This window comes from Paracoccidioides brasiliensis (genome assembly GCF_000150735.1).
Source record: "Paracoccidioides brasiliensis Pb18 unplaced genomic scaffold supercont2.4, whole genome shotgun sequence".
Taxonomy (NCBI): domain Eukaryota; kingdom Fungi; phylum Ascomycota; class Eurotiomycetes; order Onygenales; family Ajellomycetaceae; genus Paracoccidioides; species Paracoccidioides brasiliensis.
The window spans coordinates 2,190,967-2,206,530 of record NW_011371361.1 but is presented as its reverse complement, the minus strand read 5'-3'; the positions used below and the strand labels follow the sequence as shown (position 1 = coordinate 2,206,530).

General features: G+C 37.3%; 5 protein-coding genes across 5 annotated transcripts; 3 read left to right on the top strand and 2 right to left on the bottom strand.

The window, feature by feature from the left end:
* Positions 1–576: 576 nt before the first annotated feature.
* PADG_04220 (CMGC/CDK/CDK5 protein kinase) lies at positions 577–1,834 on the top strand (the record flags this gene model as incomplete). The annotated part of the gene is made up of 3 exons (XM_010761069.1): positions 577–624; positions 694–717; positions 818–1,834. The coding sequence occupies 3 exons, from the start codon at positions 577–579 to the stop codon at positions 1,832–1,834; spliced, it is 1,089 nt and encodes a 362-aa protein (XP_010759371.1).
* A 1,392-nt stretch (positions 1,835–3,226) lies between these two features.
* Positions 3,227–5,702, bottom strand: PADG_04219 (hydrolase; the record flags this gene model as incomplete). The annotated part of the gene is made up of 4 exons (XM_010761068.1): positions 3,227–3,886; positions 3,952–4,270; positions 4,324–5,258; positions 5,319–5,702. 4 exons carry the CDS (start codon positions 5,700–5,702, stop codon positions 3,227–3,229), a joined length of 2,298 nt encoding a protein of 765 aa, XP_010759370.1.
* Positions 5,703–9,197: 3,495 nt separating this feature from the next.
* On the top strand, positions 9,198–10,121 carry PADG_04218 (uncharacterized protein; the record flags this gene model as incomplete). Its single annotated transcript, XM_010761464.1, has 4 exons — positions 9,198–9,254; positions 9,345–9,681; positions 9,750–9,986; positions 10,066–10,121. The coding sequence occupies 4 exons, from the start codon at positions 9,198–9,200 to the stop codon at positions 10,119–10,121; spliced, it is 687 nt and encodes a 228-aa protein (XP_010759766.1).
* Positions 10,122–11,352: 1,231 nt separating this feature from the next.
* PADG_04217 (uncharacterized protein) lies at positions 11,353–11,553 on the bottom strand (the record flags this gene model as incomplete). Its single annotated transcript, XM_010761067.1, has 1 exon — positions 11,353–11,553. The coding sequence occupies one exon, from the start codon at positions 11,551–11,553 to the stop codon at positions 11,353–11,355; it is 201 nt and encodes a 66-aa protein (XP_010759369.1).
* A 1,380-nt stretch (positions 11,554–12,933) lies between these two features.
* Positions 12,934–14,396, top strand: PADG_04215 (uncharacterized protein; the record flags this gene model as incomplete). The annotated part of the gene is made up of 5 exons (XM_010761066.1): positions 12,934–12,985; positions 13,065–13,082; positions 13,233–13,601; positions 13,715–14,064; positions 14,169–14,396. The coding sequence occupies 5 exons, from the start codon at positions 12,934–12,936 to the stop codon at positions 14,394–14,396; spliced, it is 1,017 nt and encodes a 338-aa protein (XP_010759368.1).
* Between the last annotated feature and the right edge of the window lie 1,168 nt (positions 14,397–15,564).

The following is a 15,564-nucleotide window of genomic DNA, read 5'->3' as shown; positions in this document are numbered from 1 at the left end:
TACAATATCCAACCCCTATCAAGGCAGTCTTATAACTGATCTGCAGCGAAAGTTTCACGCCACAGGTAGTTACACACCCGCTGAATTGATCTTAAATTAAACGCCCAAATGTGTCCTTTTAAGTAGAGCGGATCATGCATGGCAAGAGTTAATGAATTGGATTCACATTCTTGCTGGCACTGCACATTGAATCTCGCTGTTGCAAGATCACCAGTGTGACAGAGGCAAATGATATCATAAGGAAGTCTGGAAATGTATGTGTGCTGTCGTAGTGGTTTCACCTTTTAAATCAATTGATGTGTTGTAGATAGATAGTTAACTAACTAGTTAACTACCTAACCATATTTAGTAAGCGGCTGAAGCGGGGGACAACTAAGCACAAACCCCTTCCATTTCTTCTAACATGTTCAATTCTACTTTGTAGCCTAGATGCAAGTTGACTGGCAATGTTTCTGTAGAGTGTCTGAAGGTTGCCATTTGTCATTCTTTCCTTGGAAGTTCCACCGTCGCCTATGTTCATCATCGTATACATATTTGCCCCTGACAGTTGCCCTCTCTGTACGGACTTTGCCAACCATGAACGGCAGACCCACGCAACGGAATGCATTCCAACGGTTGGAGAAGGTTTGTGCAAAAATTCCGAGAGCTGAGGGAGGTTACTATGGCATTTAGGCTGATGAAATGACTATATAGCTCGGTGAAGGCACTTATGCAACTGTATGTTTTCAATGGAAATATCTTACGCTCGCTTACTCTAACTCCAATGTTCGTTATAAATTACTCCTCAGAAGGAGGTTGTCTAACATTTTATGTCTAGGTTTTCAAAGGGAGAAATCGTCAGACCGGTGAGCTGGTGGCTTTGAAAGAGATCCATTTAGACACAGAGGAAGGCACTCCATCTACTGCAATCCGCGAGATCTCTCTGATGAAAGAGCTCAAACATGAGAATATCCTCTCTCTTTATGACATCATCCATATTGAGAACAAGTTGATGCTCGTTTTCGAATTCATGGATAGGGACCTGAAAAAGTATATGGAGATGCGGGGTAACCATCTCGACTATGCCACCATTAAGGATTTTATGCACCAACTACTGCGAGGTGTTGCATTTTGCCACCACAATAGTGTCCTTCATCGGGACCTCAAACCCCAAAACTTGTTAATAAATGTTGGGGGTCAACTGAAGCTTGCGGACTTTGGTTTAGCACGAGCTTTTGGAATTCCGGTCAATGCATTTTCGCATGAGGTTGTCACTCTGTGGTATCGTGCTCCAGATGTACTTCTTGGAAGTCACATGTATAATACCAGCATTGATATATGGTCTGCAGGATGTATCATGGCTGAGATGTACATGGGACGTCCATTGTTTGCCGGATCCACGAATGAGGATCAACTGCAGAAAATCTTCCGAATTATGGGCACGCCTTCAGAGCGTTCTTGGCCTGGGATCTCACAGTTCCCCGAGTACAAGCCGAATTTCCCTGTATATGCCACTCAGGAATTGAGCCTCATACTTCCACTGGCTGATCATGTGGGTCTTGATCTACTTAATCGCATGCTGCAATTACGGCCCGAAATGCGGATAAGTGCCGCTGACGCTCTCCGCCATCCCTGGTTCAACGATCTGCCCCAACTTCGATATCAGATGCAATATCAGCCACATTATCAACAAAATTATCAACAAAGTTATCAGCAAAATCATCAGCAAAATCATCAGCAAAATTATCAGCAAAACTATCAGCAAAATTATCAGCAAAATTATCAGCAAAACTATCAGCAAAACTATCAGCAAAATTATCAGCAAAATTATCAGCAACATTATCAGCAACATTAGTGGACGTATCAGTATGAGCTATAGTCTTATGGCGAATTCATATGGACGTGGATATCCATCTTATTTGGATGTTGAGGTGATAAACCTGACAGAAGCACAATATACCCGACCCTTCCCTTTTTTCTTTCTTCTTCTTCTTTTCTTTCTTTTCAATTATGGCACAAAGCCCTTAGACATATTCATAATTCTACAAATTTTTCTTCATTTTTGCTTGCCCTACATTTTCGCTGTCTCTTTTTATTTCATATTTTTCGTTTACGAAATATTGTTGATAATCTACTGTCATTTGTATTCCCTATTTCTATATCCTCTGATGAACCTGAACCCGATTAGTTACTAGTAACCTCCCACCATTGACTTATCGCAGCATTATTGCTGACACTTTACTCCGGAATTCGCTGTCCATCGACATAGCAATTATCTAGATATTTATCCTCCTAAATCGGCAACTTGCGCATACAGGGTTTTCCAATTATAGACTACCATACTACCATTTAGCGGGCTGTTCCACGCTGTTCCCAACCTTCGCACGCTCTCCCGAGGACAGCAACGCTGAAACAGAAAAGCTTGATATATATATGCGGTCTCTTTATGGAGAAAATCTTTCTATCGTGCCAATGAATCGAGGGTTGAAGTTAGCTGCTTTAACCCCGTAGGCTAATCAGATACCTGTTCCAGCAAACGGAGCTGACAGCTTTGCTGCGAACAATATTTTCCAGTTGACAGCGAGCCCACGGTATATGCTTTTACGCTCTATCTCGTGGTGACATGTTAGCAGAGGGCAATGTCATGGGATTCTTAGGCAATGTTTCTGAAAAGCCCAGCCGTATATATCTTTGTCAACTGTGAATGCAAATGTTAGCCAGAAGTCAACTGGACATCGATATTTTTGTAAGTTAATAATTCAAGTGGAAGAATACCAATGGTGCCCGAAACTGGATTGTAGTATCTGAAGTTAACTGACGGGAAATCGGCACCTTCATACTTCTATCGATGATCGGCTGGAAGTAAAAAGTAGAATAAAGGTTGTTGTAGATGAGATAAAAGAGTTGCATGGTTTCCAATGGATATCCTGGGACTTAAAGACTAATGAAAGAGATTATACACAGGACAAGAGTCGAAGACCGGAATCAATAGGAGTATTCTTACGCTCCTCTTTATTGAAGGAAATTCGTATATATCAAGGTTGCCTCTGAGTGAAAATTTGTACGCAAGTGAAGATAAAGAATACTGGGGAAACGAAAGACACAGAAATAAAGAGTGAAAGTTAACAAACACCGAAACTCGCTTATCCAAGAGGCAGTATAATGAACCGAAACCAGAATAAATAATAGTAATAGTGATAGTAATAAAAAAAACACTAGAGAGATGGAAAGGTCAAGAATCCCAGACCTACATCACGCTGCATGAACCACGCTGGCACTGCTCAAGGTATCCTTCGTCTTCACTGGTGTCGGGGACAATCCCTGCTTTGCGCTTTGGTCCCGAAATTTTGATGTTTTGGTCACCCTCTGCATGCCACCATTTCAATATTTGCATGGTCCCTGACCCGACCTCTTGAACTTCAAAAACCCATTTTCCACCACTGGCCACCACCTCAATGTGCATTCTTGGGTAGTGCCACTCGGGGAGGTAGATTATTGAAGGCGCATCTTCTGGTGTGGAAGTTTCGGCTGATAACGAGAGTGTAAAGACGCAGTTTCGCAAATCGAAGCCATATTCCTTCACGTTTCCATGGGTGAGGAGGGGACTTGGCCGGACAAACGCTTCAGCTGCACGGTAGCCAGGTTTGCCTGTCAGTTCTAAGGTTGATTGTATCGTTTGGGTTATGGTTTGGCTAGGAATAGCCTTTTTCAGATTTTCAGGAGAGACTTGATCAGTCGTGGTGCTTTGACTAGTGGAGAATGTAGGGGAGTTGCGATCCGAAGAAGTTGATGATCGATTCTGCGGTACCTCTCCAAGTACGCTAGGATTTGGAGGGAATTCCAGGTCGTCTGCTGAAAATATGGAAAGGTCTTCACCGTTCCATCGATCCCCCCATTGATGACAATTCTGCAATAGCCATTTGAGTTAGCCATTCATTGTTTCCCCCTTATTTTAATGGGTTATCTCCGTACCTCTGATGCATAGCACCATAGGGAAAAGCCATTTGACCCGCTTCCTTCTATAGCAAAGTGATTGGCATCCATGGCGCTGGCTTGACTGCTAAAATCGCCAGTTATATACGCATTTTTATCATCCATGTCGTACGGGATGCCAAGTTCGGTGAAGACCATTGGATGAAGTCCCATATAATTGAAGCTCTCATTACGCAAAAATCGTAGCTGGTCCCGAAGACAATTTCTTATCGCAGTTTCTCCAAGTTTAATGGCGAATATAGGACTTAGATACTTCCCTCTTATAACCCCAACGACATCCACATTATAAACTCGATTCCTAGGAACATCTGTTAACAACACGTTGTTCTAAGAACACGAGTGTCCACTCACCAATGCTTCGTCATGAGGGTAAGCCCATCGTACTGATGGGCAGCATGGACCATGTTCGGATCATCATCTTCAGTTCCCTTAATAGAAGGTGGAAGCTCCAAAACGGCAGGCTGGCAAAATATAATAGAACTGGTATGTACACTGCGAATCGCATTCTTGAAATTTCGGTAGTGATTCATAAAATATTTGTTCGTAAAGCCTTCGTAGTCGAGGGATTTACCAGTCTCCGGGTCTTTGGCAAAGTAATCCTTTTTCAGGATCGTGTCTGTGGAGGGGTCCCAGACTCCGTGCTGGGCCCAGAGGCATTCACCTAATTTCCATTGGGGATCCCTTTTCCAGCCGTAGAAGGTATCGTTATAATCAGCCGGTAACCAAGCTTTTTCACCCTTTGGATCGACAAGTTCCCTTCCAATCTGATAAGGCCCAAAGCTACCAAAGCCCCAAGTGCTCACTTCGCATGCACGTCCCGAACCAGTCAGCATCCCTTGAAATGCAGTTGGGGAAGTGCCAAGTTGGAGTTGTTGTTCTGGAGGGATAACGGAGATGTCCTGAACTCCTATTAGCCCTCTATTTACTTCATTCATATTTTCCCAACCAATGACAACTTCATCTTCGAGATCACCAGCCTCATGGATTCGAGTTGCCAAATGTTTGCAGGCATTGATGTAATGACTCTGAAGGAAATCTTGAATATTTTGGCCGTTGATAATCGCCTTTGGTGCAAAGTCCTTTCCAGCCCAGAAAAGGGTGAATATTGTTTGACAGACCAGACGAGTATAATTCGTACTCCAGACCATTTTCGGGAAGGAAGCAGGGTCTGGGAGGTATGTGTTTTGCACAAGAGCAGCCTGGGTAACATTGAAATTTCGAGGATTAAAGCCCGCCGCATATATTGTCCACATGGGCGCACCTGAGCCGCCAGAAAATCGGGACCACTACTTTCCTTATCTATAAGCCTATGATATAGTCGACTGCGGAGAATTCAACGGACGTACCACATCCTGATGAGGGTCCATATAGACATAAAACCCATATTTCTTTGCAATACGTAATATTTCAATTGTGAACTTGATGAAATCCTCATCATATTTGCCCGGTCTGCTATGTTCAAGTGCCTCCCAGGTAAAGATATATCTGATGCTATTGTAGCCCCATCTCTTTAATCTCGTAAAGTGAATGTGTGCATCTTTCAGCTCGAAAGGACGGCCAACGAAGGAAACATTATCCCCATCGTAAAAATTTTCCTGCACATACGAGGGTATGTCGGGCTTTTTCGGGTATTTAGAGCCAGCGTCAACGTTGATTCCTCTCAGTGTGACCTCTCTATTCTGCAGGTCCCGAAAAGTGCTTCCTTCGATCCTCAACTTTAGGGCTGCCATTAAATTGTGATTTCCAGATTGGGAATTAGAAGGCTTCGAGAACTAGGAGACGGTGTATTGCGGAGTACGTTGGCAAGGGGTAGCCAGGGAGGAATATTGAACTGGATAGGCTTTAGTGAGCGTCGGTAGTGGCATAGAACTTTGAGCTATACTTGGCTAATTTCATCCACTTAGACAATCAGATAACTGTTGAACCTTGGTGAATGTTGGTTGCAGCGAGTCTGATTGCTTTGCAGATAAAAATACGGAGCTGGGGATGTCCTTGTCAAGGTGGTAAGCGTTTTGGCAGCAATAGTCTGCGGCTGATGAAATCCACCGCCTTCCCATCCACTTCTCCACCATCTAGTTAACGTGATTCACCACTCAATGAGCCACACCATTCAATGAGCCGCATTTTAATCAACAGCTTTAGATTGAATGTTAATTTTTACAAATTGCTCTGAATAACTCTCGATCTCATTCAAAGTTCTTACTGCCAGATTTCAAATAAATTGCTAGTAGTTTATATTGCTAAATTTAAACATATTATCTATAAATTTAAAATTAAAAATTAATTAAATATTTTAAAACTAATTCTTTAAAAATATCTTAATTTTTTGTTAATATTTTAGTATGTCAATTTATAATTTTTTTAATTTAGTAGTTGAATTTATTTTATATTTTTAAAAAAATTTTATATATTATTTAGTTATTAAATTTTAAATTTTTTATTTATTTTTATTATATACATTTTAGTTTTTTTTTATTATAATTATTTTAATTATTATAATTTTATAAATTTAAAATAAATTCAACTTCACACTTTTAACTTTTTATATAATATTTTTTTTATCATATATTTTAATAATTTTTTTTTTTTAAAAAAAAATACTATCATAAAAATTTTATATATATAATAAATCTTATAATTATTAAGTTAAAAATTATTTTTTTATTTATATTTTTTAAACTTTATTACTATTATTAAACTATTAAATAAATTTTAGTTTATAAATAAAAATTTAATAAAAATAATAAAAATAATTAATTTATTAATAAATTTAATAAATTTTATATACTTTTTTCTTATTTCTAATATAATTACTTGAAAATAAATATATTTTTAAATTATAAAATAATATTTTAATATTACTGCTAATAATATAAATTAAAATAATTTTTTTTTATTTTTTTTAAATTTTTAATTATTTTTTTATATTTAATTACTTATTTTTTTATATTTTAATTTTTAATTTAATATTTTTACTATCTATATAATTAAATAGATAAAATAAAACTTTTATCTTAATTTTAAATTTAATTATAATATATATTAATATATTTTTAATTATTTATTGATTTATTATATTAATTTTTTTATTATTATAAATATTATAAATTAATTAAATATTTTATTTTAATTTTAATATTATATTTAAAAATTAATAAACTTTTTATTTAATTATTTATAAATAATATTATTTATATTATATATAAAATTTAATTAATTATAATACTAATATAAATTTAAATTTTAAAAAAAATAAAAAATATATAAATTTTTAATAAATTATAAAAAGTTTTAATAAAAGTTATAAATATTTTTTAAAAAAACTCTAGTATTTTTATAAATTAATCTTAATATAATAAAAAAATATATTATTTAATATTATATGAATAAGTATTATAAAAAAATTTATTTCACTTAGTTTAATTTTGATTATAATATCAATTAGTTTATTGAAAATAATATATTACTACACTATTTTATTTTATGAATATGAGTATCATCTAGCATATAATAACTATTACATTATAAAATTATAATTTAAATATACAAGTAACACAGTAAAATATAATTACTCAAAATGATATTCTAAGAATATATTTTTAAAAAGTATTTTTAAACTTAATAAAAGCAGCTATATTGCTAAATATATTTGTAAATATAAACAATATATTATTTCTATAGTATTAAATAATAAATTATATATTATAATTTTTTTATTTTTATTAAAATTTATAAAAATTAATAATTAAAATAATATAATATATTATTTTTTTTTATAAAACTTTTAAAATATAATATAATAAATAAGTATTAAATTTTAAATAATTAAATTTTATTTATTTTTATAATATTATTAATTATTAATTTAATTTAATAATTTAATATTATTTTATAATATTATTTAAATAATTTTTAACATATATAATTTTTTAATTTTTTATTATAATATTAATTTAAAATACAATATATCTCAAGAATTAATTAATTAAATATTGAAATAACATTATTAAATAAATAATAAATCAATAGTTTAATATATTTATTATATATTTTTTGATAATTAAATTATTAAAATAATTATTAAATAATATTTAATATAAAAAACTAAAAGTTATAATTTAAATTTCAAAGAATATTTTCAAAATTAAATATATTATTTAATTTATATCAGATAATATTTTATTAATATTTTTAATATTATTAATTAAAACTAGTAGTATATTTATTTTATATAATTACTATTATTTCTGAGCTGAAAATTATATAGTTATTATAAATATTAAAATTAATTATATATTAACATCTCTTATCTATAAGATAAATAGTTATAGTTATATTATTATAAATATATTTTTAATAATTATTAAATATTAATTATATAATTATTTTATATAAATATTTAATTAATATAAATTTACTTTAATTTTAAATAAAGATATTAATAAGTATTATTTTATTAAATTATTAATTAGTATAAAATATAATTAAATATTTTTAATTATTATTATCATTATTATTATTAATATATAAAATAAAATTAAATAATTATTTTAAAACTTATATTAATATTAATATTATAAAAAAATATTATTAAAATATAATAAATTTATACTAATAAATTAATTAATTAATATATTATTTTTAAATTAAATATAATAATATAATTAATAATTTTTTTTTAATTTATTAATTTAATATTAAAGAAATTTATTTTATATTTTTTAAAAAACTGTTTTAAAAATTTTTTATATTAAATTATATTTATGATTTTTTACTATTTATTAAAACTTATAGATAACATTATTGAAATATAATAAATAATTATATGCAACATGTTCTAAAAAAAATTCAAAATAAAATAAACTAACTTCTAGTTTGCAGTGTGTTAGTAGTGACAAATTCATCATTGCCTCAGTGACCACATGATCACATATACAGTTTGGCTAGCCACTCATCCGGTACAAGAGATTACCATAAACCCATCTCACAAAAACCGAAAGTCCTTCAGCTAACACCTGATCTGAACTTCAACTATCCATCTTCCCATCTCCATACTAACCTTTCATCGTCTTCAACACCCCCATCCCATATCTCATCATTGCCTCTTATCCTTTCTTCATCTGAGTATCTACTCAAGACCTGTTTCCTCTGATTCTGGGCCCTCCCTGAATCTCCTGGGCAAAAGAACGTTCGTTATCTGGTCATTTCCTGTGACTTAGTCAACAATGGCGCCCAAAACATCCATCTACGAAGCCAAACGGTCATTGAGAACCATCCGCTCCGTCAGTTTTTCTGTTTCCCTGCATCCTAAACGACTTCACAGTGAATTTTAAATAAAAAATGTATTCTAACTGATATCTTTTACCCTCCAGGAGTTGGAATTCCTCGCAGATACATCCCTCATTACCCAGAGTCAACTCACCTCCCTCCTCTCTCAACTACCTAGTGATGCACAGCTCCAAGCTTCACTACACGAATCCACGGGGGATTCTCCACCACCAACAAATCAATTGTCGAGCCTGCGGTTGAATGAGAAGAGCCCAGAAGCCCAACATTACCACGACCCTGTTGCCCCACCTGCCTACGCTTCGGGGCCTCCTGTCTTGGCCATCGCATCTGCCCTCTACGCCTACGCACCTACAGATGCTGGGGATTTGGCCTTGCAGCCTCAGGATAGGATCCAAGTTCTAGAGCACATGAACAATGACTGTATGTCACCTGAATTCCGATATGTTGCTGCGTTTGCGTGTAGACTTAATAACTAATGACTATTTTAGGGTGGCGCGGCCGAAACGAGCGGACACAGCTGGAAGGGATCTTCCCTCGAACGTATGTCAGTGTCATTGAGGAGAAATCAATTATCCATTCGCCACAGCCAGTCAGTGGCTATGGCAATGCTCCCCTTGAAGTCGCCCATTTAGGCTCGTCCGGATCATTTGGTGGACATAGTAGTGGAAGACCCAGCAAGTTCGAGGAAAATGGGAAGAAATTTGGAAAGAAAATGGGAAACGCCGGTATGTTTATTAATGCTATCGTCATCTTTGACAAGAGTATTATCACACGATTTAAGATTTACTAACTATCATATTTTAGCGATCTTTGGTGCTGGTGCAACGGTCGGCTCCAAGATTGTCAACGGCATTTTCTAGCCTAACCCATCCTCGTAACTCTCAGGATTCTTTCCCTTTTGTTTTTGGGCTTTGCTGGTTCGGATAAAGATTTGGGACTTCAGCATGAAAAATTGGCGTTGGAGGTTCCTTTTATGACTTCAAATTATTATTTTTTCCCCACATACAATCAAGGTGCAAAAACGTGGTGACGGAAAATCTGGTCACTGTCTGGGCTTGTTTCTTCTCGTCAGATCCAAATTGATTAATGAGGGATGCTGGTGCGCCTGCACTCTGTCAAATTATCGATGAGGAACTTGTTGCATGTCACTGCCAAGGCTGCGATTTCAAAACCCGACAAGTTACCGTTCCTGCAACTCCTCTCTGTTGGCAGATTTATCAGTTCCACCTGGGATAATGGCGCTCCCACCTGGATTATACCGGACACTTTTGTGCGTTTCTCCAACCCTGATTTATTCGATTAACTCTCTAGCATGGATACGCCAGAATGTTGATGTTACATCAAAATTCTCGAAGAAAAACGAAGATTCATAGAAAGCAGCAACATCCTACGCGCAGACTATTATTTTGGACACAACTCTCATTTGTTTTGACTGACATCTTCTTGGTTGCTGTCCCCTTCTCTCCCCTAACACTCTCCCTTACTTCTTCAATGTCTATTCTATGTTTCCCTTGTTTTATACTATGAGGCTGCCATTCTTTGCCGTTTTCCTTAAATTTTCTTGCTTCAATTTACTGCTTTCCTACTGCTTTCCGTGTTTTATCTTTTCTTTTCTTTTCTGTTTATTTGTTCACCACCTCTGTTACCATTTCCTTCGACAGATGATATGTGACCACAGCAAGACGATGGCATTTTCATATTCAAGGGGGTCATAGTCACCAGTTTGTTGGAAAATGGGATCAAATCTGTTGTACTTGACAAATCACACCACCACACAAAGAACATGCCCGATTTTATTTGTCTTGATCCGGTGGGAATATGAAACTTTGTCTGATGGATTTATGATTTGATACTACTCATGTAGAGCTCGCGTTTTATTTTTATTTATTTAATTTTTTTTGTTGGAGTTTAATGATGAAACACCTGAGGTAATGGATACTTAATATTTCCCACAACCAATAAATACATGCTCGTGAGATATAATGTGTTAATCCTTTGGGGTTTTTATATTTTTTTCACATTTTTTGGTGTTCCAAACCGCCTTGAAAGTCCAATAGTTTCCACACCTTTTCCATAAATGCTACAAACAAGTCAAACCAGACCAGAATCACCTCTTGGTGGGGACAGACTTTCTGATTCGGTAACCTTGAATATCCTCTCATCATCATCGACTTCAACTGTGAAGCTCCCAGTCATACCTGGGTAGCGCTGGTTACAGCACAGCAACCGCAAACAGCCATTTTGACATCGAGGTGACAATTGAATCGACCTCATGGTTTCAGCAGTAATCATCGTTCAAGATGCACTTCCGATTTCTCGATCCGGCTCTTTCTAGTTAGAAGACCTTATGAAGACCTCAGGAATCAAGGTGGTTGACTGCTACAATGGAGGTTTACGTTGTGTCGATTTCTAAAATCCTGCGTACGGTCAGGTTTGTCGCGTGCGGCTCGAAAACATAGTTACAGTAGTAGTTAATCAAACAACCTGTGAGCAGATCATAAAGGAAGGGAGATCTGCTGAAACCTAAAATTGATCACCGACCAATAACTAGAGGTACATCTTGTCCATGTATCTTGGATTCTTCGCCTCTGATTCTGACAAGCACTTCTACCTACATCGATACTAAAATAGATCCATTCTCAAAGTAGGGGGGGACCGAAAGGAAATCGACCAAAGCCAACGATGCGGAACACGAATATGGGGTTATGTTGGCGCCTGTGGAATAACTCATGCCAACGACTCAGCTGCTACGAGTCCCTCTTGATCCCGACAAGCCAATGAAATCCCACCTGCCAAATATTGACGGCGGTTTTCTCGATTGCTTCTATCTACATGAAAGTTTGTCACCTCCGATTCTCAAGTTATCGATAACTGTTCACATTCTTCCAACATCCTTCTCCTGTTGAAGTTTGACAGGCCACAGTAGGCATTGAACGGTCTGTTATGACCCTGCAGCAGCTTGCACGGTTCACCACCGTAACACGCATTTGGATTTATCATGCTCTTAGCGCTCATGCCCTGGGTTATTTTTAAAGTCTTCAAACTGGTGGATGCGACTGGAAAGTGAACGCCATTTTCCTCTTACCAATCACAGTTCTGCCAAGTAAAGACCTCGTGTTCTAGGCCTCGTTTGATATGCTTCTTCATATCATCCCAAATCCGCCTTGATGGAAGACAATGAGCTAGCGGCTGCTTTTTGACGACAAAACTTTCGAAGTCGCTATCGTGCTGTGCTGGGTAACTTCCACTTGGTTCTTCGCTGGGGTGCCTTGAGCAACCTCTGATGGAATTTCTTCTCCCTGTCCATAAATATAAAAGCCACTGGACGACCCAACTAAGTCATCGCCTAGCCGCTGGGGCCTAAAACGGACTTTTGGACTAGAAAACATTGATCGTCGTCGATCTGCTGTTTCCTCAATATATTTAAGCCCCTCGCCTCCCTTTCAAAGTACGGGATTCAAAGAAAAGAATATATTCATTTGCATTTTGCCGGAAGGATTATATTCACAACTACTTATAACCAACCGCTGCTAATTTTTTAATTTTTAATTTTATTTATTTTATTTTTATTTTTACATATCGAAACCACTTTATTTTTATCTTGTTTCTTACATCTTTGCAACCACGTTCCTTACCCCGCTTCATTTAAATCCCGGACAATCAGGCCCAAGAATGTCGTTTCAAACCCAAGGACAACAACCTCCGCAGGGAGGATACTATCCCCGTATGGCTATCTCTTTGTCTATCCTGACTGCAATTGATGTAAACAGGAAGCTAACAAAATCGATTGTTAATTGTTCCAGCTCCCAACCAGCAACAAGGTACAGTACATATGTGAATTTAACTTGTCGGCCTCTTCATAGTTTATTACGTCTTGGATAGATGGACAACTAGGCCACTTTTTCCCCATTTAAATGTTTATCTCTAGGTGTTGCTTCTCATTTACGGACGTATTGGACTAACATTTTCAGCGGCATATCCACCCCCTCCGAATCAAGGAGGTTATCCACCACCCCCCCAAAACTATAGCTATCCTGCGCCAGGAGGTCAAACTAGCCCGTCTTTTCCTCCTCCCCCAGCTGGTGGCCAAACCTCTCCCCCTCCCGCTGGTGGACATCCCCAAACCCCCCATCAACAACCGTCACCCATCCCTGAAAAAATGCAACACGCACTTACGCCTGGTGGAGCACCACCACAGGGGCAATTCGTTGGTGTACAGTCGACTTCCGCAGATGATGTTGGTACATTCAACGGTGGCAGCTACCGGATCAGCCACCGAGACACGAACACTGTCTTGACTATTCAATTGGCGATGGGGTGTCCATTGACAGCTAAGCCAGGTATGGTATTGTAAAGTACATTTACGGAACATAACCTCTTCTTTCTCATAACCGCTGAGCCTTATTCCCGCTCAATTGCTCAAAATTAACCTAACAAGAGGCACATCCTACAGGTGCCATGATTGCCATGTCGCCCACTATGACTCTGAAAGGATCCGTGAAGTTTTCGATGAAGAAGCTCATTGCTGGCGGCGAGATGTCAACTTCGACCTACACGGGCCCTGGAGAACTTCTCCTCGCCCCCACAATGCTTGGTGACATCTCTGTCTTGCGCCTTAGCGGTCATGAGACATGGTCTGTTGGCAAGGATGCGTACTTGTCCTCTACCCAAGGTGTTATCAAAGACTACAAGAACCAGGGTTTGAGCAAGGCCTTCTTCTCCGGTGAAGGGTTGTTTGTGTACAAAATCTCTGGGAACGGTCTTTTATTCCTTCAAAGCTTTGGTGCTATAATCAAGAAGGACGTATGTTTTTTACCACTCCCCAATGATCAAAGTATTCAGATCATAAAAAGAAAGAAACAATACAAGAAACTGTACTAACTCCTCCTCTTCCCCAAACCCTACAGCTAGCCGATGGTGAAAAATATAACATCGACAACGGCCACCTGGTTGCCTGGAGCTGCAAATATGTCATGGAGCGTGTGGCTTCTGGTGGCATTATCTCTGGGATGACTTCGGGTGAGGGATTGGTTTGTAAATTCACCGGCCCTGGGAGTGTATACATGCAAACAAGGAATCCGGGTGCGTTCGCATCTTGGGTTATGGCAAATGGGGCCGCTGGAGGTGGAGCGTAATGCGAGTATCTGAAAACTGGGTAATGTTAATCTGTACATGTCTTTGAAAGATAAAGAAGATAAAGATTTTAATCCATCTTGTGGCTTTGGTTTCTCGTTCTGTCCAGTTTGATCCAGGTGCATTCTTTTGCCGATAACTGTTATTCCCCATTGCTTTTTGTTTTTGGGCAATTTTTTTTTTGTAAACTCTTTTCTGCTAATTTGATGGCTCGTGATATATCTTGGTTTTCAGGCGAATTCGTTGCTTTCTTCCCTCCAATGTGAAATAAGTTGGAATGCCCACGAGAACTTTGCAGAAAAAGTCCAATACTCCGTAACGTGTATGGCGGTTATGAAACTGTCCGTGGTTAAATCACTCAGTATCTACGGCATTTCTCTCCGTCTCTACCTCAGCAATTGTCCCATTCAAGGGTACCATAACTCTGCGTCTTAGTTCAATTAGTAAGTTTTCAGTCAACTTTTACTAATATTAGTCTGATAGGTAAACAGTGCAGGGAATTTCTGTCGAACTCTCATGGCTCTTGAATCGTGTCGCTGAGTTTAAAAGACAGGAGATCCTACACAAAACCAGACAAACTTTTACCGGATATTCACTACATGGGCAATTTGACAATTCGCAGGCTCTGAGATTCTTGCATTCATCGCCGATCTTGGGACCTGCTTTAACCACGTGAGCTAATTCAGTGCGACGCAAGCATCCTACGCAACCACGTCGCTGAGAGGCTGATTCGTTTCATTTCACTTTATCGAACAGCAGCAGGCTAGGTTTATTAAAATGAACTCTTTCGCGTTTAATTTGCTTCAAATATAGCCGAATTCCCGAAAACTCAACACAATGGTGAGCTGTGTCACTGCTAAATTCAATCAGGCCGAAAATGTAACCTGAAAATGTTAGCTTTGTGGCGAGCTTCTGGGACGTTGGCCGAGTAAAAGAGATGAGAACAAGATAGACGGGCTAGGTAGGGGTATGTTGATGTGGACACTGACAGGACGACAGACACAATATCAAAAATGAATTGCAAAGAGAGAAATCCTAAAAACTCTCAGACCACTATCATAGAGTGTTAAATACTCCTCCGGGGCTCTCCTAGGGGGTCACTGAAAGGGCCCCAACGACCATCCCTCGTGGTACACTCTGTTACTCGTCTAGATACGAAATATATCGAAT